Source organism: Fukomys damarensis, unplaced genomic scaffold (genome assembly GCF_012274545.1).
Source record: "Fukomys damarensis isolate Sample0158 unplaced genomic scaffold, DMR_v1.0_HiC HiC_scaffold_25, whole genome shotgun sequence".
In the NCBI taxonomy this organism is placed as follows: Eukaryota; Metazoa; Chordata; class Mammalia; order Rodentia; family Bathyergidae; genus Fukomys; species Fukomys damarensis.
This window is the reverse complement of record NW_022900937.1, coordinates 14,282,218-14,304,836: the sequence shown is the minus strand read 5'-3', so window position 1 is coordinate 14,304,836 and position 22,619 is coordinate 14,282,218. Positions and strand designations below refer to the sequence as shown.

Below are 22,619 nucleotides of genomic sequence, written 5' to 3'. Positions count from 1 at the left end.
TAGAAAATATTTTGTATGAACACCTGGTTCTAGGTATTCATAGACTTTCACAAAGCAGACTGTTCCCAGAAGGTTACCGATGGTTCTCAAGACTGCTTGCAGCCTTGAACTTCTGAGTTGTGGCTCTGTGTGTGGAACCATGACTGCAATTCCTGTTCCCACCCGTGTCCCCATGTAACCTTCTCCTCTACAAATTTTAATTCTCATATGCTATGTTATTTTTCTAACTAAAGTTTATTTATCTCTGCTTATATTAAATTTAAAAACCCTAATATATTTAAAGAAAAATGTGTTTATTATACCAGCTACTGCAGATTGGGTACACAGGTTTCCTCCTTCTTACTTTCAGTGTTTGGAACCTGAGAGCTTGAATGGGAAAGAGAATTTCCCATACTGTTTATGGGGGAACAAGCATTGACATTCAGATGTTCCTGAAAATGCTGCTTCAATCTCTTTGTCTGTCCCCTTCCCTTGCCTGTCCTCACTCTCTTTCCACGTATCCGGCTCCCCACTCCTCCCGCCCTCACTGTTTTACTTGAGAGGTTAGATATGGGGTTCCAGTATATGTGGAAGGCATTTTGTCAACACTCTAGAACTCAGTGTTCATTGGACTTTAAACATATTTTAAATTTTGGTAAAATACACATAGTAAAATTTGTCATGTTAAATATTTCAAAGTGTATAATAATTCAGTAGTGTTAAGTGTTGTCGTACTGTTGTATGGCCAATCTCCAGAACCTTTTTCGTCTTATAGAAATCTCTTTTTTTAAAATAACATTCAAGTTTTGCATAAAAATAAGGCTTCAACAGTTTTCTTATTTCCTTTCTAAACTTCAAAGTGCAATAAAATCCAACCACCGTTTTTGAAAGTACTGTTTAAGTAAATGATGGGAGGTTACAATTAGAAGTTATGTCTGTAGCTACCTCCATATGTCACTGTGTCCCCTTGGGGCGCAGCTGACTCTGTAGAGATGTGAGATTTGGTGGCCTCCCCTGTAAGCTTACTTGGCTGTTCTTTGTCCAGCAGGAGGTGGAGTAAGACAGAATATCTTTGGATTTCTCATTTCAAAGCCATATCTGTTTTAGAATGAGGTGGTCTAAAAAAGTTATAATGTAGAAAGAGTTATATATAACTTGGTTGTATTTTAAAATTCTTTTACAGAAAACCATCAATGCAGTGGTTGATTTCTTTCAATCAAATAGGGGATTGGATCTTGAGCAAATAACATCAGCTACATTGATGAAGCTGGAAGAAATTAAAGAGAGAACAGCTACAGGTAAAGAATTTTGAGTGTCTACATACACTTGAAAAACGTGTATTCTTGTATGAATGTGTTTAAAATAGTGTCGTTTGCTTCATTTATTTGGATTATACAGTGGATACAACTTAACTCAAACTCAAATGTACTTTCCAGGCTGGGCAAAAAGGAGAATAAATTTGAGTGTTTGTGATTCAGCCTGCATTACATTCAAGGACCTGTCCCCAGAATGAGCTTGAAATGGAAATATCCTTCCATCTCTGCTCTGGGGAAGCTGTTCACTGTGCTATTTATGACTCTCTAATTTTATTTATTTATATGTATGTATGTATGTATGTATGTATGTATGTATGTATTTATTTATTTATTTTTGGTACTGGGAATCAAACTCAGGACCTTGTGCTTGCGAGGCAGGTGGTGGCACCACTGAGCTAAATCCCCAGCCCATGACTCTAGTTTTAAAGATATGTGCTTTTATGTAATGTGGCCTCTAAGCTCAAACCAATTACATACCTGAGAATTCTCTGTATAAAACACTAGTACTACCCTAATTCTGAGTTTACTGTACTATGCTGTGATGTGATTGTTTACATTGACTATATGCAATTTTCACCTGAATTGAGAAGCTGATTTATGAGAACTGGCAGCCCTCCTTAGTGCCTTTCCAGAAAATTTCTTAGTCTAGTTAATAGTATGATTACATATTTCAGCCTAAACATCTCATCTTCATTTTTCTTTTCTTTAGGACTTACACATATTATTGAGACTCGAAAAGTCCTTGATTTAAGAATAAATCTCAAGCCTTCTTATCTGATAGTTCCAGAGACAGGTTTCCACCATGAAAAGTCAAATCTTCTCATTTTGGATTTTGGTACATTTCAGGTAGGTATATATGCATTTTTGTCGCCTATCTTTGACAAGGTTGGTCATTTGCTGCCAACTTGTTCTTTTTACTCTGAGATTTTTACTTAAACTGAACTAAGACTTTTTCTTAGCATTTGTCAAACTTAGCTTAGATTATTCAGTATATATATTATATGACCATTAAAACAAACAAGGTACCGTGGAGTTTTCCTTACTGGTAGGTGATTTCACTTTGAGCAAGGGATTTTTTTTTTTTCCTAATCGAGGAGCAGCAGTCTTAGTTTTCATGGTTTCTTGAGATTAATTATACAGTCTTGTCTGTTGCTTATATATTTTGCCTACAGGAGACTATGTGCATATGTTATATTTGTTTAATCACTGCCACTAACTAAGTAGAATAAAAGAACCCCTAGATTTTAGATTTTGACTCTCATGGAATCTGAACCTCTGGAAGAAAGATGAAGATTTCAAAAATATCCTGAATTGATCTTTGCTTCCATTGGGAAGGGGGGAAAAGAAGTAGAACTGGCCACTGCTTTCTCATGGCCTGATTGCTGTCCTGGAACAATGGGGAGAAGGAATGAAGCCCTGCCGTTCCTGGCTCAGGGTGCAGAGTGGTGGTGGGGAAGCAGAGCTGCTTCCTGAGAACCAGGGGGATGACTTGTATTTTTACACAGGTTATGTGAGGCATACAGCTGTGTAACTGATCTAATAAAAATTCACATTTATTGCCCACACACAATAGAGATGTATTTTTAAATATTATATTCCTAATAAATATTTGCAAAAACTATCAATAAATTAAGCAAATTCTGAATTCTTTAAGCACAGTCTCATTTAGTTAGGTTTTGAGAAAACCTAACTAAAGTATATTGATTTGTATATATTCTGTTGTGTAAAAAATTAAAAGGTTTTTCCATTTTAGCTATACAGTAAAAATCAAGCTCTACAGAAGACTACTAATTCATCCCTGGAAGAAATAATGGATAAAGCATATGACAAGTTCGATGTTGAAATAAAGAGTGTGCAGCTACTCTTTGCAAGAGCAGGTATAGCACTGGTCAACTTTTAGAATATTGAAATTAGTTTTTGTAGCTTAGGTCAGATATAAGCATATGTTTGTGCACATACATCAGCCCTGACAGTGATTTTGCACAAATGACCCTTTTGGCGCTTAAGAAAACCCTACAGGAGCATTTTAGTGCAAATGTGTCTGTCAGTTATAAACAGACACAATAATTGCCTATTCACCTTAGGGTGGGTTTGAACACCAGTCCATTCATGAACTGTATTTTTTTTTTCTTTTTTGGTAGCAGGGATTGAACTCAGGCCCTTGTGCTTGCGAGGCAGGCGTTAGAACCACTGAGCTAAATCCCTGGCCCAATGAACTGTGCTTTGGTAACATGACCATAAAACAGCTCAAGGCACAAAATGGAAGCTGTTGTTGGGTCATGTTCCACTGTCTTAATGCTTTTGGAATGTTTTGATATTGTTTTCCCCTGTTACCTTTATTATTAAATATTTTATCACATCACCTTAGTTTTTATTGCAGCAATATTGCATCTTCTACTTTTGTAGATATCAGAGAAATATATATCTACAAGTAATATAGTTGGGACATCAGTAATCCAGAAATCCTAAATCCAAAATACTTCCCATTCCAGAACTTTCTGAGTGCTAACATGATGCCACAGGTGGAAAGGTCCACATGTGAACTCATGTGCTAGGTCACAGTCAAAATACAGGTACATGGAAAATATAATATATGATTGTCTTCTGGCTGTGTGTCTAAGGTCAATATGACACATTAGGGCATTTTGTGTTTATACTGGAGTCCCATTTCCAAGGTGAGTCATTATTTATATTTAAATATTCCAAAATAAAAAATCCCAAATCTGACATCCTTTAGGTCCCACACTTTTTGAATGAAGAATGTTTAACCTGTAGATAAAGTTTTAAAATTGTAAAGGTAATTTTCCCAAAGACATGGTGTTTTCTCTGTCATATAAGTAATAGTTATTTATACTTTCTCTAGTTTTAAAAGCAGTAAGTATTTATTAAATATATTTGAGTATATCATTTTGTGGTAGATCATTGGGAAAAAGTAGAGGCATAATCACTGAATACACTTTATAGTCTAGTAAGAATGATGAATTATTTTAGATATAAAGATAAAATATCTATTTTTGTATATTAAAGGTCTATTAACTCCTTGAAGGCAAATACAAACCATTCAAACTGCCTTTTGGGCATGTACTTACAAATAATTGAATTACAAGTGACAAAAGATGTTCATTTATTGCTCAGTGATGAAGATGTCTACAAGACGCTGTTAGCCATTGGGAAATCTATCTTTAAGATTTTTTTTTTTTTTTTTTTTTTTTGCAAAAGGTGATTATTACATTTTTTTGTCATAAAATGACAAAAGTGATTTTTGCTTTGCAGTCATCTGCCAAGCAAATATAATTGTTCCTCTCAGGAGCTCCATAAACTTCATTTCTCTTCCCTTTTTTTTTACTTTTCACCATAACCATAGAGCTTAATCATTAATTCTGGAATTGAGGTAATTCCTGGTTTTTTTCCTGCTTGCTTTGATATGCAAGAGTTGTCACAGAACCATTCTCAAGCTATATAGAATTAATTTTATGCCATAGTCTTTGACTACTGTCAGTCTGTATTAAATTCTAGATTATTGTAGCTCAGTGGTATTGTGGTAGCATGTATGAAGCCCTCAGTTTGATCCACAGTACTGCAAAAATCAAACATAAACAAAATAAAAAGTGTTTCTTGTTCCATTAAATACATGCTGTAATTTAACTTGTATGCTGAAAGAAGATACTGATTGACTCTGTCCCTTCACTATTTTCTACTAAGAGTTTTCTGTAGAATACTTGATAATGCATTAAAGGTTATTTATTTAAAAATTTTTTTTTAAAGAGGAAAACTGGAAGAAGAGTCGATTTCAGCGTCCATCAACTATGCATATATTGCAGCCCATGGATATTCATGTGGAGTTGGCCAAGGCCATGGTAGAAAAAGACGTTAGAATGGCCAGGTAATATATGAATTTCTTTTGTAGAAACCAACAAAGTGAACCTTATATCAGATACTGGCTAGATTTCTGTGGGAGACAGAAAAAAATATTCTATAATGTTGCCCAAAAACATTTTAAAGAAAGTATTTATTTGAATTATATATCACATAGTTTAACATTTAGTGATGTGTGTTTTCGAATGGATCTAATTCAAGGTTCATTATCAATGAAATAAAAGCTTTAAAAAAAAAACAGGCATGTTTCATCATGAAGCTGCATAGTCTTGTGCGAAATCTGAGGAAATAAAAGTTAAAACTGAATTGGAACTTAAATAATTATGAAATACTTATGCTCCCCTTTAGAAGAACCTTTTTGTTAAGGTATGACTGGCATTCAGTAGGCTGGTTCATTGACAATGTATGATTTGAAAGTTTTTGACATACTTATCTCTCTGCAAGTTTCAGAGGCAAGATAATGAACACATCTATCACCTCTAGAAGTTTCCTTGAACTCTTATATAGCCTCTTTCCCTTCCCTAATTCCTTTTCCCTCAGTCAATCCCTAGACACTGATCTATTTTCTGACACTGTAGATTGTTAGAATTTTACTTGAAAGGAATCATAGAATTTTGATTTTTAAAAAAAAGCAATAGCAAAGTTTATTTGAAAAAGTAAAAGTGAAGAGTGAGGGACAAACTGGCTCTGCAGAACGAGCTTGGACCTAGGAAAAGAGGAAAAAGCAAGATAAAAGAACACCCTGAAGAGAGCAGGATAGCAAGCAGAAATTTTGATTTTTTTGTTGGACCCCTTTCAATATAATTAGTGATTCATTCATGTTGGTACATGTATCAGTAATTCCTTCATTCCTTTTTTCAGGTAGATACTAAAGCAGTCTGTCTTACTAGGTAACTCTCACTTGGTAATAATGTATTGATCTTTCAAAATATCATGGGCCATAATTTGCAAAAATTTTATTACGAAGCGTTGTATCTGTGTTTGTAAGGTATATTGATCCATGATTTTCTTTTTTGTTTTGGTATTAGAGTAATATTTGCCATCTGGAAGATGTTATTAGAAAAGTTTTTCTTTATATGTTTGGTAGAGTTTACCAATAAAGCCATTGGCACCTGGAGTTTTTTTTTGTTGAGAAGATCTTTAACTACAAATTCAATTTATTTTGTAGATTCACATGTATTCACATTATTTTGAATCATCTTTTGAGTGTTGCAAATGTTTTGAGTGATTTTGTATGTATTTTAAGAAATTTTTCTGTCTTTATTGGTTTATTGGTATAAAAGTATTCATAGTATTTTCTTGTCTTTTTAATACATTAGTAATCTGTAGTGATATTGTCTCTCTCAATTCTGTTATTAGTGATTTGTATTTTCTCTCTTTTTCTATCAGTCTGACTAGAGAGAGGTGGAGTTTTGTTAATCTTCCTGTTGGTTTCAAATATTTTCTCAACTTTCTTTTCCCTTTTCTTTTCTTTCTTCTTCCTTCCTTCCTTTCTCTGTCTTTCTTTCTTTCTTGCTTGCTTGCTTTCTTTCTTTTGATTGTCCTCATTTCCACCCTGATTTTTCGTGTTTTTTTCCTGCTTACTTTGAGTTTCATTTACTTCTCCTTTCTAGTTTCTTGAGGTAAAAGTTGAGATCATTAATTTAAGCCTTACTAAATAGGCATTTAGTGATGTAAATTTCCCTCTAAATGCTGCTTCCCTTTATACTAATAACCCATCTAGCAGTGGGGCCTCTGTTTTTTGTTTGTTTGTATTTTGGTACTGGGGATCGAACTCAGGACCTTGAGCTTGACTTGTGAGTCAGGCTGCGGAATCACTGAGCTGAATCCCTGGCCCAGGGCATCTGTAAACTAGAGCTGTTCACAGCTTAGTCAGGAAGCCAAAGATAATTTAAAAGAGCTTTATGAGCAGCAGCATTGAGGTAAGCAAACACAAAGCAGGTTCAGTGAACAGGGAAGCAGCCACTGGGGTCCTTGACCAAGGAAAGCAGGCTTGTGGCACAGTGTAAATAGCCTTGTGGAACTTGAATTTCAGTGAGAAGAGACATGCAATAAGCAAGTGTATATGCATGTGATTTGTCAGGTCTCCAAGTGCTGTGTGTAGAAAGAAAAATAAGCGACTAGGAGATAGTGGTAGGATAGATACTCTTTTTTTGATGATGAGAAATCTTGGATATTTGGAAATAAAATGTATATGGTAGTTTTGTTTTTAAAAAGTAGAAAATTGTGTTTGCAAGGATTTTTATAAAATTCTTAAAAATTTGGCTGCTTGAAAAGGATACCTGGAAATTAAATTGTTTGGAAACTTGATTTAGAACTTTTGATTAGCTAATAATGTTGTCAGCGTGAGGCTGGGATTAGATTAAAACATGTCTATAGTAATTTTGACTCTAGATTTCTTTCTCCCTTCTGTAATTCTGATAGAGAAGCTGACCTTGAAATCTTACATTTGAATTGTACTTTTTAGATTTAAAGTATCAGGAGGACTTCCTCTGATGCATGTGAGAATTTCTGACCAGAAGATGAAAGATGTGCTGTGTTTGGTTAACAGTATACCTTTACCACAGAAATCATGTACGCCTTCTCCAGAGAGGCAGGTAATGGCTATGGTAGAAATCTCATATTCAGACAGCTGCTATTGTACAGTGGTGGTCAGTTAGGGCAGGCTTTCTGACTGAAGAACCAAAAATAGAGAAATGAAAAAATCTTTCAAACTTGAAAAACATATTTTAAATAAAACTAGAAATATAAATCAATTTTAAAATGTTACAAATAAAATAATTGGGATAAAATTTCCTTTGTGTCAGACTTAAAAGTTCTGGGTCACTTTGATTGGCATGACCTTTATAGCATAAATGAAATGTTATGATTTTGCTTATTAGAAACAAACTTTGAGAGAGTTAGCTGATGGTGGTCCTATTTTCCAGGGACCTCTAACGTTGTTCACAGCAAATAAATGCTAAACAATGATGAGTAGTCTTACCTGCTAGGGTTATATATAGTTTTGTCTTTGTACAAGGGGTGCCAGTCTTAATTTGTAAATTCCAACCATTAGTTGATTACATAATTTGTTGTGTTTTTTGTTATTGTTGTTTTAATTTTTTTGACAGAGTTTCGCTGTGTAGTTCAGGCTGTCCCTGAATTCACTATGTAGGGCAGACTGGCCGGACTGGCCTCAAACTCACGGTGATCCTTCTGCCTCAGCCTCCAGAGTTTTGGGATTATAGGCGTGCACCACCATGCCTGGCCATAATGTTTTCTGTTGGAAGATTTGTGTATTGTGTGTGTGAATTTTTCCATCTTTGTACTTTATTACTTTTCAGTCTTTCACATGTGTATTTAACCTGCTAAATCAGTATTTTGTTTTGAACTTTCTGTGTTCTTTGTTAGGTATCGTCAGTTACTTTTACTTCAGGTGTGACAAAAGGTCTGCTTGGCACTTCACTGTTGTTAGATGGAATGGATTCAGGTAAGGAAAGTGTTTCTAAATTGTTTTTATAGCAGTTAGGAAAGGTATTATGAATGCATTATGCAGTCTTCTGGCTCTTATTCTAGTTGTGCTGTTAACTAACTGTGACTTTAGTTATTTATGTTTTGAAGGCCAAGTTTCTTTATTGAAGCCCTTTTGGTGGTCAACAAAGTTTACTTAAGATTCCAAATAAGCTACTTTATGGTCCAGTCTCTATGTGATCCTTTTTTCTTGCCTTGCCTAACTGATCTTTTAAAATTCCAAACTAGAACCTAAGCTTTGCAAGGATAATACCATGTCTGTTCTCATATCCTTGGTGGTGGACACAGCCTGATACTTGGCAGATGGATCAATAAATAGTGCATGGGATACTGAATGATCGAACTAAGTAAAAAATGGAGTCCCTGAAGGAAAGACAGTACTGCTGTTTGATTCTAAATTTGATTATCATATGCCAAATTGAACCACTTTGTGGGACTTTAAAAAAGCATTGAGATATTTTGAGTCTGAATATAAAGAGTTATAACTAATAAGTAAACTTAGCTTACAGGAATTTAGGCTTGAGTGTTTCATGCAGTTTTTAGTGGATGTGGTGTCAGGCTGAATGAACATCTTTTTACTTTAGAGTCTGACGATGAGTACTTCGATGCCGAAGATGGGAACTTACAGGCTGCTAAAAGTGTGCAGGGCTCAGAACTCAAAAAAGCTGCAGAAGTTCCAAATGAGGAGCTTATTAATCTTCTACTCAAGTTTGAAGTTAAAGAAGTACGTATTTTTTTGTCCACAAATATATTCTTATCATCATTTTCTTAACTATCTCAAGGTAGACCACATATCAGGTGTATGAAAATGTGGTGCTCATACACACTGTTTCAAAAAATGAAATATTTTTTAAAAAGTGATTTGTGGTATATCTAACCTGTTCTGGAGGAACTCAGAGCTCTTATTTAGGACTTGTGCTTTTTGTCAGAAAATTTCTTGACTTATTTATTTTTTGTGATAGTGAGTATTGAATCCACAAAGTGCTGAGCTACTTCCCTGGCCCTTTTTTTTTTGTATTTTGAGACAAGGCCTTGAAAGGTTGTCCAGGCTGTCCTTGAACTTATGATTCATCTGTGTAGCTGAGGTTATAGGCATGTGTCACTAGGCCTGGCTTACTTAATTTTTAACTTTAATTTTTCAGTTAAATACTATTGTTCATTGTCATATTTATAATTTGGAAAACTATAAACATCCTAAATTTCCACTATGCTTTTTATAGCCTTTATTTATTTATTTGGTATAAGGGATCGGACGCGGGACCTTGTGCTTGAGAGGCAGGCAGCTGAACCACTGAGCTAAATTCCCTGCCCATATAGCCTTTACGAGTCATACAGTAAAAGGAACCTGGGAAACATGTTCATAATATATCATTATTGGGTGAAAAAAGAATATTCACTACCAAGGACATTGTGATTCTGTTTAAAATTAAGTGTACTGTTTTCTATGATAAGTGCAGATTTTTCATCTCTGAGTAGGGTATGTCCCAGTTCTGATTGGACATATGCATACAAATTCAAGTATTACTGGTATTTGTTTAAAGATAGATGTTTTCTACCATTAGCCTTCCTTATCTTCTCTCTTCTCTTATATTTTGATCCACAATACTTGGAGATCCCTTGACTGTGTTTTCCAGTATGCTCAGATGCTTGCTCTTCTTTTCCACTGTTGCTGTCTGTCCAGTCATCTTCATTTCTGGGCTGATCTTTGCAGCAGTTTCCTAACTGGTTTTTCAGGTGCTCTCTTCATCATAAGGCAGCCAAAATGATCCTTTGAAACTGAAAGTCAGATCATGGCACTGCTCTGTTCCATTCCCTACCCTGGCTCAGAGTGATGACTTGTTTCTTCCTGTGGTCTGCAAGGCCTTTCATGGGCACTTGGCTTCACTGTCAGTTCTTTCTTCCTTACTCCCTCTGCTCCAGCCATGTTTCTTCTATTCATTCAAAAAGTGAGGTGCAGTGCTACACCAAGCATTGGTTTTGATTTTGGAATGTAGTGGTGAGCAAAGCTCTTCGCTTATGAATTTTACATTTCTTTGTTTTTCCTTATGTACAAGAAAGTTCATCTTTTCTTGCCATTTTCTTGGCCAGGGACACACTTTCCTCGTATGGCTTGGTTCTTGATTCAGGCATTTGTTCAAATATCTTCCTGGAAAGACTTGACCGTCCACCTCAAGATAGCATTGTTCATGTTACCTCTTGCTCCCTGGAATGTGGGCCACATGAGGGCAAGGAGCATCTCTGGTCTGCTCTCTTTGGTCTCTTTAGCTGCTGGGACAGCCTGATACATGCATAGTAGATGATACCCCATAAGTATTTTATTTACTATTTAATGAACTAAAGCGAAAACAGCTATTGAAGGAAAAAAGAGTAATGCTGCCTGACATACTTTTCCCAGTGTAACTTTTAAAAAATTATTTAAATGTTTCTGTAGTGAAATTTATCAATTTTTTCTGTATGTCCTAGTTTTAGAATATATTTAGAAAATTCTCACAAAATACCAGTGTTTTATATATTATTGTATGATTCATTTAAATAATTTATATGAACCTTTGTTTTATATATATAAAGTTTGGGCTTGATATCTTATTATCTTACTATTTTTGCTTGACATTTCTGTTTTTTCTTAAGTATATAATGATATCATCTACTAATTTTAATATTTGCCTTTTCCATAGTTCCGTGATTAGTGTTGCTGTCTGCCAAGTTACATTCACACTTAGCAGTTTAAAACAGCTATTTTTGTTTGCTCATGATGATTGAGTTAGGAGTTCCACAAGGACTCAGCTTGGAAACTTGGGGCATAATCTCCTGTTGTCCTCGGTCAGGTGTTGCCTGAGGCTGCAGGTTTTCACCTGAAGTCTGGGGTGCAGGTCCATGGTGGTTCACCAGGAGGCTGGCTGCTGGCTGCTGTCTGAGTTTAGCTGGGGCTGTTGGCAGAGCACATCCTCCCCAGCATGATGGATTTAAGGCATCTGAATTTCTGCGTTGGCAGTTAGCTTTCCCAGAATGAGCATTCCCAAGTGGGAGTTTCATAGACCGTTTTTATGTTACCAGAGTTCATTACAGAATCATTTCCTCTGTATTGTGTTTATTGAAGCGCTCATAGCCTTCCCAGATTCAAAAGGTGGAGGCAAAGATCTCCATCTTTTGGGGAGTGTATTAAAGAATTTGCACCTTTCCTGGGAATTTATCTTAGTGGCCCTGTGCCTGCCTGTCAAGTGCAAGGTCCTGAGTTTGATCGCTGGTACCAAAAAAAAAAAAAAAAAAAAAAAAAAACCAAAAAAAGAAAAAAGAATTTGCATCTTTTAAAAAGCACCAGGGCCAGGGTTTAGCTCAGTCGTTCCACCACCTGCCTTGCAAGTTCAAGGACCCAAATTCAATCCCTGATACCAAAACAAACAAACAAACAAACAAAGCACTATGATTTATTTTTTATTGGCTGTCATTTCCAGAATTAGATAGTATGATAATGAGCACTTGTCATAAATTTTCACTTGAATTGAAATCCTTCTGTTGTCACTGAATATGATTTTAATTTCGAGAAAATCATATTAAGGTGGACTTTATAAGTTCCTCTTTTTTTAAGTTTAAAAAGTCAATGGTAGATGTTAAATTTCACCATGATCTTTTATACATGAACGTACATTCTTCATGATGATAATTTGTAATCATATTAAATAACTTTATGGTAGTTCAGGGATCGGAGCGAAGCTTTGATTTTTTCATGGTGATGTGTGTGGAAAAAGACTTTGCTTTTATTTGAAGTATGACTTAGACTTCTTACCAACTTTCCATTTGGCTGTGCTAATTCTTTCAGGTAATTTTGGAATTTACTAAACAACTGAAAGAAGAAAGTACAGTTTTAGTATTTAATGTTACTCAGTTAGGAACAGAGGCTACAGTGAGAACATTTGACCTAACTGTGGTGTCTTATTTAAAGAAGATCAGCTTGGATTACCATGAAATTCAAGGTAATATTCATTAAAAATAGAAATAATAAGTAGAACTTTTGAGTATCTAAAACACTTTTCTTTCTATGATAATATCTGTCATAAATAATAGCAAACATTGTTCAGAACACTTTACAAATAACTCATTCTTAGTACGATCATATTTCTCCTTTTATGTAACTAAGGTACAGATTGCTTATAAAGTTTACCTATGGTCAAACAACTAGTAACTGAACTATGAATGAAATCTTAGAAGTCTGGCTTTGGGCTTGATGCTGTCAGCTACTCTTCTTGACGAAGATAGAGATAGACAAGGAAGGAGTAAATAAAGATTAAGTGGCTTCCTTCATATTATGTGTCTCATGAACGGCAAGAATTTGAATTTGTCTATGGTCCTACAATATTGAAGGTCCTGTTCTTTCTGTGAAATAATATTCCTATGTTATAAGAAGCCCCACTTTAAAAATGGGAGAATACAAACTTAACTCTCTTAGAAGCTTTGACAGTTTATTCATTTCAATATATCTTGTGAGCTCAGATATTTGAGGCCTGAAGGAATTAATTAATGTATAATAATTAAAATTCTCTAGTGCTTTAGTCAAATATAAAGACCTATGTTTTATAATTTCAGAGTATTTGAGACTAAAATAAACTTTAGAAATGTTTCATGTTACTAATTTTCTGTACAGAAAGTTTATGTTACTGTCTTGAGGGGAAAAATACAGATGCTAAGTTTTCTAGGCTATTTTGTCTTGATGTAAGGTTGAGACTTGGAGGTCGGGGACACATCTTGAGCTGGGTCTGAAGCTGGAGTTAGAGAACTGCAAGTCCTGAGGACAAATGGCAGCCCAGTGGGGAGCTGTGGAGGCAGTTCCTGGGTGGGGAGGAAGATTGGAAAGACCTCTTGTGATTAAGCTAAAAAGAAAGTTTCAGTTTGCTTCTCTTAAAACACCTTTTGTGTTTAAGTTGCTTCTCTCATTCTACACAAAGTTCGCCTGAATATAAACAAATCATTTTTTCATAGAATTTTAGAGCACAAAAGGATCTGGTCCTATCTGCTTGTTAGATTGTTGAGAAATATATAGTTAGATAGCTTTTGGTAAGGATAGAGGTGAACTAGAATTGATTCTGACACCTGTAGTTAGTTATACTGCTCTGCCAATGGACTCATGGCCTTAAAAATAGCTAAAGAAAATTATTTTTGAACCCAGGTGTGAAATTAATTGAAAATAAATATGTATTTAAAGAAAATTAGATACCCATGGTAAGAATTTAGATTGATTTTTTTTCTCCATGAATGATGGTTTTAGTATTTAATAACCATGAAATGTGTGCAGGTATTCTTTAAAGCTTAATTAGCAATTTTTAAAAAGAGAAAATTTAGCAAGTTCTAAAATTTTATCAGAGCAAATTGTTTGAAAATGTTTTTTGTTTTTTAGGATCTAGAACAAAGCCTCTTCACTTGATTAGCTCTTCTGACAAACCTGGATTAGCTCTTTTAAAAGTAGAGTATATTAAGGTAAGGATCATGGTCTGATTGTATGTTTGTATAGAGTCTAGAACAGTGATGGTGGTCTTTTTTAGAAATGACTGCCCAAACTGCAACCCCAAGCACTTATTTATTGCAGTGTGCCAACACTGAAATTAAATCTGAATATTGAGGTTTTGGTTTAGGAAAAAAAACAGCAGTTCATACATTAATGTCTTTTGTCTTGAAAACAACGCACATATCTTGGTTTGCCACTACTGATTTAGACTGTGCTCCTGGAAGACTACTACTGCATATTACTAACTGTCCTGGGTGGTGTGTTAGTTTTTAATTATAGGGATATCTACTGTTTCTTTTTCCATTTTTACACCTGTTTCTCTTTCACTTAAGTATAGAACTATTAGAAAGGCACTAAACCTCTTATCCCCAAATGGGGAAGCCTGGACTGAAGTTGGTGCTGTTTCGCTTTGGGGCATGTTTACATGTCTGCACTTGTCTGTATAATAGGTGACAGTTTGGCTGACTGTCCTATATCCAAAAGAAAAAGCAGGTTCTGGAGAGAACTGCCAGGATTGGGAAGGGACCAAGAAATACATCATATGGAAGTGTTCATGTAATTGATGATATAAGCTTCATTCAAGATTAGTTGATTGGTTGAGAATATAATGATTGATTTATCTCATGAAACAAAACACAAAGCATTGTGGGAGCATGGAGGCAGGGAAACAAGCTGGGGCAGGAAACTCTCATGGGGGTTGGTCTTTTGTGTTTGGACTTATAGTTTTAGTTCCCAGGGAACAAAAGGAGGCCCAGTGGACAGTTAGGATGGGAGATAAGTTGTTAGATGGAGCGTCAAGACCTCATTAAATCAAAGCCTCTGATGATTTAATTTGTAAGGAGATGGGGTTTCTTTTACTGGAGATACAAATAGACTTATTAAAGAAGTGATGGAGGGATTTCAGCATTAGGTGGTGGATGGACTAGATGACCTTTACACCTCTGACCCTCAGGGTGTGTCATTCTCACATGTAGCTGCATTTCCCCAGAAGGAATGAGTGTTTCTCCATGCTAGCAGAGGAGAACACATGTGCTCTATTTTAATCAATGATAGGGATATTGCTTTACAAAGATGGTTATAAATGCAGAAATATAATGTATGCAAAATATATTTTTAGCTAAATACAAATAAATTAACCCAAAATTTTGAAGGACTCACTTACTTTGGTCTTAACTCCTTCTTTAGAAATTTTTATTCATTTTTTTTAGGCTGATAAGAATGGACCTAGTTTTCAAACTACTTTTGAAAAAACTGAACAGACATTCAAGGTAAGAAGTTCTATTAAAGAAATGTAGCCTATTGAAAATAATTGTTTTGAAAATCTTTAGTATTCTTTGAGGGATATTCCCTCCGTAACTTGATGACACAATCAAGAACCAATAAAAGTTATAAATTAACCTTGTAATTACTTAGTATGCTGTGTTTATGATTCAGTGAAGCTGTCACTTGGGCTTGCTGTGTCATAGTATGTTTTCACAGTTTCAGTGTTAGTTTTGAAGAAGAGAATGCTATGAACAAGGGCACAGTGATCTGTAAAGAGCTAACAAGATTATAAGCAAACCAAACTGCTTCACATCTAGTAATATAGGAGTGAGAAAGTGTTTAGGACACGAGGAGCACGAGGTTAAGTACTTGTGAAGCCACTGCTACTTAGGCCGTAGGGTAGAGAAAGAATGGCAACAGGTGCTTGTGGATTGCATTTAAAAAAATAAGAGGGTTGGGAGAATCTGCTGTAATAAGTGTGAACTTTCCTCTTTGTTGTGTGTTTATGTGTTTGCCTGGTTCGATTTTTTATTTTGAGGCAGTGCCTGGCCTTGCATTCCTTCTGGCTCAGCCTCTTAGAGTGCTGGAATTACAGGCATATTGTTTTTATATCCATTTATTTCCATGCAGAAATGAAAAAAAGATTATTTTCTGTAAGAAGTTTTCAGTTTTAATTTGCTGTTAGAAAAACCACACTTTCTTGGAGCAATTTTGTGTTGTCGTCTTAGTTTTTTACAGTCATCTTAAAAAATGTACTTTTAAAAAATGTTTCTTTTTAAATGACAGGACCATTTTTGTAGTTTTAGAATTTGATTTAATAACAGAACTCACAGTTACCCTGTTAATCTCATAGATACCATGTTCGGAATCATTTCTAGATAGTGGAGCTTCATGTTCTGACTTAATTTTTTTTCTGAGTTAAATTTTTATATGATCATAATGAATGGTCTGTTGAGAATCCAAGAAAATGTATGTAGAGAATCAGGGTGGCCATATGAGGCTGAATATAGGCTTTGTGAGCAGTTTGCTTGGGAAAAGGAGTGATTTGGTTATTCTGTGCCCTAATCTACCCCAGACAGTGAGTCTCATTTGCTCTCCTTATATCCCCTCCCTTGGGGGTTGTGAACTTTCCTCTTCTCTTTCTTCCTTCCATGTGATGAAAGGTAGTGATAAAAGCCTGGCCACCTGTCAGGTCCATTGTGGATACAACAGGTTGTCATTTGCTAAGGAAAATTAATTTTCTTTAAAATTTGTAGGTGGCCTTTTCATCTTTGAATCTGTTGCTACAAACCCAGGCTCTTCTCTCTTCCATTAACTACCTGACAGCCATCATTCCATCAGACAAGCAGAACACTAGTGTCCCCACAGAGGTGCAGATCTCAGCTGAGAAGCAAAAAAGTTCATCTCTGCAGAAAGGTGGGAAAGACTTGTGTGTTCTTGTTAGCAGAGGTCTAGAACTCTAGAGCTAAATGAACAATCTAAAACATCAGGTAACTCTGTAATTTAAATGCCATTTCCCCTCTTCTGCCCTTTTATTCATATTAAATCATATGCCAGCCCCTCACAAGGCAAATACAAACAATACTATTGTTGAAAAAAATTTTTTTGTTGTTATTTCTGTGGTGTGGATTTGCCTTGGGGTAGCAAATGAGAGATGAGCACCTTTATTTGTAGTGAGCTCTCCTCCCCTGTCTTTGGCTCCCGAGAGCCACGGTTAAACACCCTCACCATGAGAACATCCAGACTCTGGGGCAGAGTTGGAGTTCAGGATAGCAAGTTGTGAGCCAAGAGCCCAGTTTGGATCAGAAAGTATTAGTTCAAAATCTGACTTTCTTGCATAAACTGTGTGGCTGCAGGTGCATTGTTTAACTGTTCCGAGTTTCATTGTCTTTATTTACTTTATTTTACAGTAAGTCCCTGACTTATGAACATTCAAGTTGTAAACTTTCACAGGTGTTGAATGTGTCATTTTGTCAGCTTATGAATGAATCTGTCTTTTCTCGGAACAGAACTTGTTCCTAAGTTGGAGACTTACTTTTGTTTTTAAATTGCAAAAGTAACATCTCTCTAGTAAAAAGGCAAACTACATATGATATCTAGGGCAAAAGAAATATTTGAAATTACTAAGAGTTTATAATTTAATTTGTGTGTGTATATATGTGTATTTTCACAGAAATGTGGTTCAGTTAATATAGAGAGAATCCTGAAAAGAATTTATGTTATTTGAGTCGTGTTGTGAAAGATTCTTTGTTTTCTTTTTAGTGATTGTATCCTCTAAAGATAGTGACATTATCGGCTTCAGGCTGTTTGCCAAGTTGAATGCTTTCTGTGTCACTGTTTGCAATGAGAAGAGCAATATTGCTGAAATCAAAATACAAGGTAAAGCACTTGGGGAGACTGAGCCAGAGGGATTGAGGGCTCAAGCTCAGCCTTGGCAATATAGTCTTAGTCAAGACCTCATCTCAAAAAAATTAAAAGACTGGAGACATAGCTAGCTCATTGGGAGACTGGGTTCAATCCCTACTATGACCAAACAAAACAGAATAAAAAGCAAGGTAAAAAATATGGTATTAAAATTTGTTTAAATATAAGCTTTTTCTTTATTTTTCTTCTTTCATTCATTCTTTTGCAGTGTTAAAAAACACACAAAAGGAGGGCTCTGAGTAGTGAAAGAGCTGGCAGGCTGCATTTGAGTTGGGTGTTTCATCTTGGGTTATAGCTTTGGAGAGTATGACTACTACATGCGGTACACACACTGGTGCTGTAGACTGTTCTGAGGGTTATCTGGGGTGGAAAAAGGAAATGTGAGTGTAGGAACATTGATAGGCTGGGAGGTATCAGTCCAGAGTTCATGTGAAGGTCTGTGAATGTGCTTGATCATTCATTACTAGCCTTTATCTTTGTTATGTTTATCTATCTGTGTGTATTATCATTGCTTTATTCATTTATACTTTCTGCAAAGCCAACTCTTTCATGAAGAAGAGAACCTGTGAGCCCATTAGGTTCTTTTAGGAAAAAGCTGCTAAAGTATCTTGCTTTTTCTTCTTAATCTTTATCAATTTGTTGTAATCTGGTGAGAATGAAGATATGTTTAGGGTGTTTCATGAAATTCTTTAAGAACTTAAAAACCAGAATGGCAGGGATTTTTTTTTTTTTTTGGCCCTTTCTAATCTGATAGCACATCTGCTAGACTGAATTGGATTGTGACACTTCTGTAGTCTCCATGTAGATAGGTGGTATCCTGTCTAAAGGGTATACTGTTCTAAATCCCGACATGGTCTATTTATATTTTTGTCAGAGAGTTGAAAACTCAGGTAATTAATGTTGATGAACTTAAAAGTTGGCTGTTTATAAAAATATAAAATTTCTAATATCATAGTTTATCAGTTGGGAGTTAAGATGTTAAATTAAAAAATCATACAATGAAAGTAAATGTTTTATTCATTGTACATCTATAGAAATTATATTAATATATTTTATTTTCAGGCCTCGATTCTTCCCTTTCTCTTCAGTCAAGGAAGCAGTCACTTTTTGCCAGACTGGAAAATATCATTGTCACAGATGTGGATCCCAAGACAGCCCATAAAAAAGTAAGTTGTACTAAATAGATAATTAATATTTTTTCATGATTGCATATGAGAGTCTGTTTTAAAGTACTATGCCTGAAAATTAATGATAGTTCATTAAAATGTTTTTTAAATAAAGATTATAAATATTAACCCTTTTCCAAGTGGGATTTTATTTTGCCATTACATTGATGGAAATAATACGTTCTTGTCTATTTTTCAGGCTGTGTCAATAATGGGAAATGAAGTTTTTCGTTTTAACTTGGATTTGTACCCAGGTGCTACCGAAGGGGATTCATATACTGACATGTCTAAAGTGGATGGTGTGGTATCACTGAGTGTGGGCTGTATTCAGATTGTTTATCTTCATAAGTTCCTTATGTCACTTCTGGTAAAGTCACTTTCCATATATTAATTTTTTAATTTAGGAAAGAAGTCTGATAATTGTGATTGCAAATGTTATAAACCTTACATTGTGACTGGGTATTATTTTGATTACACATGCTATTTATGTATTAAGCTAGAAGCAAATGTCTTTTCTTTAACAGTTAAAATCTGCATGACTTAGTAATTTTTGTGTAGGACTGAAGTTATTTATCTTTTTGGACTGAAGTTATTTTTGTTAGATAAATATTGAAGCCACATTCTTGAATATAAAAATTATTGAAAATGTTTTTTCTTCCCTTCTTTTCCTTAGCTGTATAACTTTGGCCTTAGCCAGGCATCTTATACCTATGGATGAATTAGCAGTGATTCCTGTCTAATGCTACAAAAATAGGGCTTGACTGAAAATTATCTATTGTAAAACAATCAACATCTTTGTAGACAGAAGATGGTGTTACTGTTGATGTGCCTGCTTTCTGATTGAATTTCTCCTGTTTTACTTTGTGTCCACAGAACTTCCTGAACAATTTCCAGACAGCTAAAGAGGCTCTGAGCACTGCCACTGCCCAGGCTGCAGAAAAGGCTGCCACAAGTGTGAAGGATCTTGCCCAGAGGAGTTTTCGCTTTTCTCTCAACATCGATTTGAAAGCCCCTGTTATTGTCATCCCACAGTCTTCTGTTTCCACCAATGCTGTTATGGTGGACCTTGGTTTAATCAGAGTTCAGAATCAGTTCATTCTTGTGTCTGGTGAAGACTCTGTAAATCCTCCTGTGATTGATAGAATGGATGTGCAGCTCACAAAACTGAAGCTTTCTAGGTGTGTTCTTTCAGTGGTTACAAATTTAAGTATTATATTCATCTTTTTCTATGACATTTTATGACCATTCCAGTTCATACTCAACACGTGTCTATTTCACCGAACCATTTGTTTTTTCCATCAGCTTTTTATTTTGAAAAATTTCAAACCTATGGAATAATGGCAGAAAAATGAGTGTATACATTTTCATCCAGATTCATCAATCTATTACATATTTGCTGTGATTTACATCATTATTTAAAACATTTCTTACTGAACCATTTAAGTGTCGATATCTTGACCCTTTGCTTCTAAATATTTGGCATGTGTGTCCTAAAAACAAGGAAACTCATTTTTTTACGTTAACTACAATGTATTTGTCCAATTCTGGAAATTTAATATCAGTATAGTATTACCTAATGTGCAGTCAGTATTAAGGTGGCACTATTTGTTGGAGTGATGTTGTTTGTTTTAGTAATTTCCCCTCCCCATCCTGGATCACACATGGCATTTAACTCTATCCTCTGTTACTGAGGGGGACTTCTGTCCAGATAGACAATTACTCTAGAATATTTCTGCCTTTATCTCTTATGATGACTGTGGTTTTGAGAGGGATAGCCTGGCTTTTCCCTGAAACAACTCTCAGTTTTGTCTGAGTGATTCCTCATGGGTTTTTATTGAACGTAAGTATTTTTCACCTGAATGCCATGTAGGTAATATCCTCAGTGCTCACACTGTGTGACACAAGAAGATTTAAAACTCAAGAGTTTTGATTATCTGTCTTAGAAAAGTAAAGATTTATAAAAGAAGCCCAGAAAATAATCCTGGAGAATAGCTTTATAAGATGTGTTATTAGCTGATGTTCCCATTTCCATTGTTTTCTTTGGTCTCTGTATGAATCAACACACAGTCATACATCACTTAACAGTAGGAATGCCTTCTGAGAAATGCACTGTTGGCAATTTCATCATTGTGTGAACTTCGCAGTGCACCCTTGCATAAACCTAGCTGGTATAGGCCAGGCCAGTCAGTCATTTAATGTGTTCTCTCGTAATCAGACTCCACAGTCAACCAGAGATGATGAGGCTGATGTCAGTATAACATGACAAACTGTTTCAGTTAAAATTTTTTTTTAAGTAGGACTGCATTCTAAAGTAATGAAAGCATAATAAATACATAAACCAGTTACAGTAATTTATGATCAGGAATTATGTACTGTACATAATTTTATGTGCTATAATTGTGTATGATTGGCTGGGCAGTAGGAGTGCTCACACCAGCATTACTCCAAGACCACACCTCATGCCTTGCACTATTGCTTAGGACAACTGTGATGTCTCTAAGCAATAGTAATTTTTCTGCTCCATTGTAATCTCATGGAAACATTGCAGTGCTCATGGTCTGTTGTAGCTATATCTTTGAGTAGCTTTATTTGGTGATTTTAACTCTACTTGTCCTTGAGTAACATTTGATGATTTCTTGTGCATCTTCAAGAGAGTGAACGTCTTTTTTAAATGTGTTCAATTTTTCATCTATTGTTTAAAGAAAAAGGTTTTCTTAATAGTTTACTGTTTGTAATATTTTAATCTGTCCTTGCTTGTGGACTATAGATTAAATATTCAGTTTTGAAAACAGTCAAGGAGCACTGCTTCACATCAGTATTTTAGAGGGCCAAGGGACTGCTTGACTTTGCTGTTTTAAAAATATGTTGTGTTTCACCCTAAATGAACATAACTGTTTCTTTTTTCCATTAGGACAGTGATCCAGCCAGGCACCTCCCATCCTGATATTCAGCTGTTGCACCCAATTAACTTGGAGTTTTTTGTAAATCGGAATCTAGCTGCTAATTGGTACCATAAGGTGCCCATTGTGGAAATTAAAGGACATCTTGATACAATGAATGTAAGTGCATGAATGGAAAGCAAAACCTTTGTTATTGAAATTTTAAATTCTAAAGACTTTTTTTTTTTGTTTGTTTGTTTTTTTGTTTTTTTGAGACAGGGTCTCACCATGTAGTTGAGACTGACCTGGAACTCACTATGTAGTCCAGGCTGGTCTCGAACTCACAGCGACCCTCCTGCCTCAGCCTCCCAAGTGCTGGGATTACAGGCATGTGCCACCATGCCCAGCTCTAAAGACTTTCTTAGTATAAATCCAAATGAAATATGGAATATTTTACTGAATGATGTAAAAAGAATTTCAGTAAGACATGGTCTGATGAAGTTATTATCCATTTCAGTAAAATTTGACTTTTAAATTTTCTATACATATACAGATTGAGATCTGTGTGTAAATTGTTAATGTAGTTCCTCTTATGCTATATTTTATAAACACATTTCACTTTTAGAGTTATCTAAGTAGTACCTCTAAGATAATTAGAGCACTGGGAGAAGTACATGTTCTTTTTTTTTTTTTTTTTTTTTTTTTTTTT

The 22,619-nt window shown here is 35.2% G+C and overlaps 1 protein-coding gene across 1 annotated transcript in view; it reads left to right on the top strand.

Annotated features, from left to right (window-relative positions):
• Vps13c (vacuolar protein sorting 13 homolog C) overlaps nucleotides 1–22,619 on the top strand; it is a gene marked incomplete at its 5' end in the record, with an annotated part of 141,251 nt that overhangs the window by 41,076 nt on the left and 77,556 nt on the right. Inside the window, 16 exons of the mRNA XM_033756248.1 lie at nucleotides 1,163–1,277; nucleotides 2,005–2,141; nucleotides 3,049–3,172; nucleotides 5,061–5,178; nucleotides 7,639–7,768; nucleotides 8,562–8,640; nucleotides 9,266–9,405; nucleotides 12,499–12,652; nucleotides 14,071–14,150; nucleotides 15,387–15,446; nucleotides 16,698–16,857; nucleotides 17,704–17,820; nucleotides 18,928–19,031; nucleotides 19,231–19,398; nucleotides 19,905–20,209; nucleotides 21,943–22,090. Coding sequence (XP_033612139.1) covers nucleotides 1,163–1,277; nucleotides 2,005–2,141; nucleotides 3,049–3,172; nucleotides 5,061–5,178; nucleotides 7,639–7,768; nucleotides 8,562–8,640; nucleotides 9,266–9,405; nucleotides 12,499–12,652; nucleotides 14,071–14,150; nucleotides 15,387–15,446; nucleotides 16,698–16,857; nucleotides 17,704–17,820; nucleotides 18,928–19,031; nucleotides 19,231–19,398; nucleotides 19,905–20,209; nucleotides 21,943–22,090 — 2,139 coding nt within the window. The remainder of the gene's footprint in view (nucleotides 1–1,162; nucleotides 1,278–2,004; nucleotides 2,142–3,048; nucleotides 3,173–5,060; nucleotides 5,179–7,638; nucleotides 7,769–8,561; nucleotides 8,641–9,265; nucleotides 9,406–12,498; nucleotides 12,653–14,070; nucleotides 14,151–15,386; nucleotides 15,447–16,697; nucleotides 16,858–17,703; nucleotides 17,821–18,927; nucleotides 19,032–19,230; nucleotides 19,399–19,904; nucleotides 20,210–21,942; nucleotides 22,091–22,619) is intronic.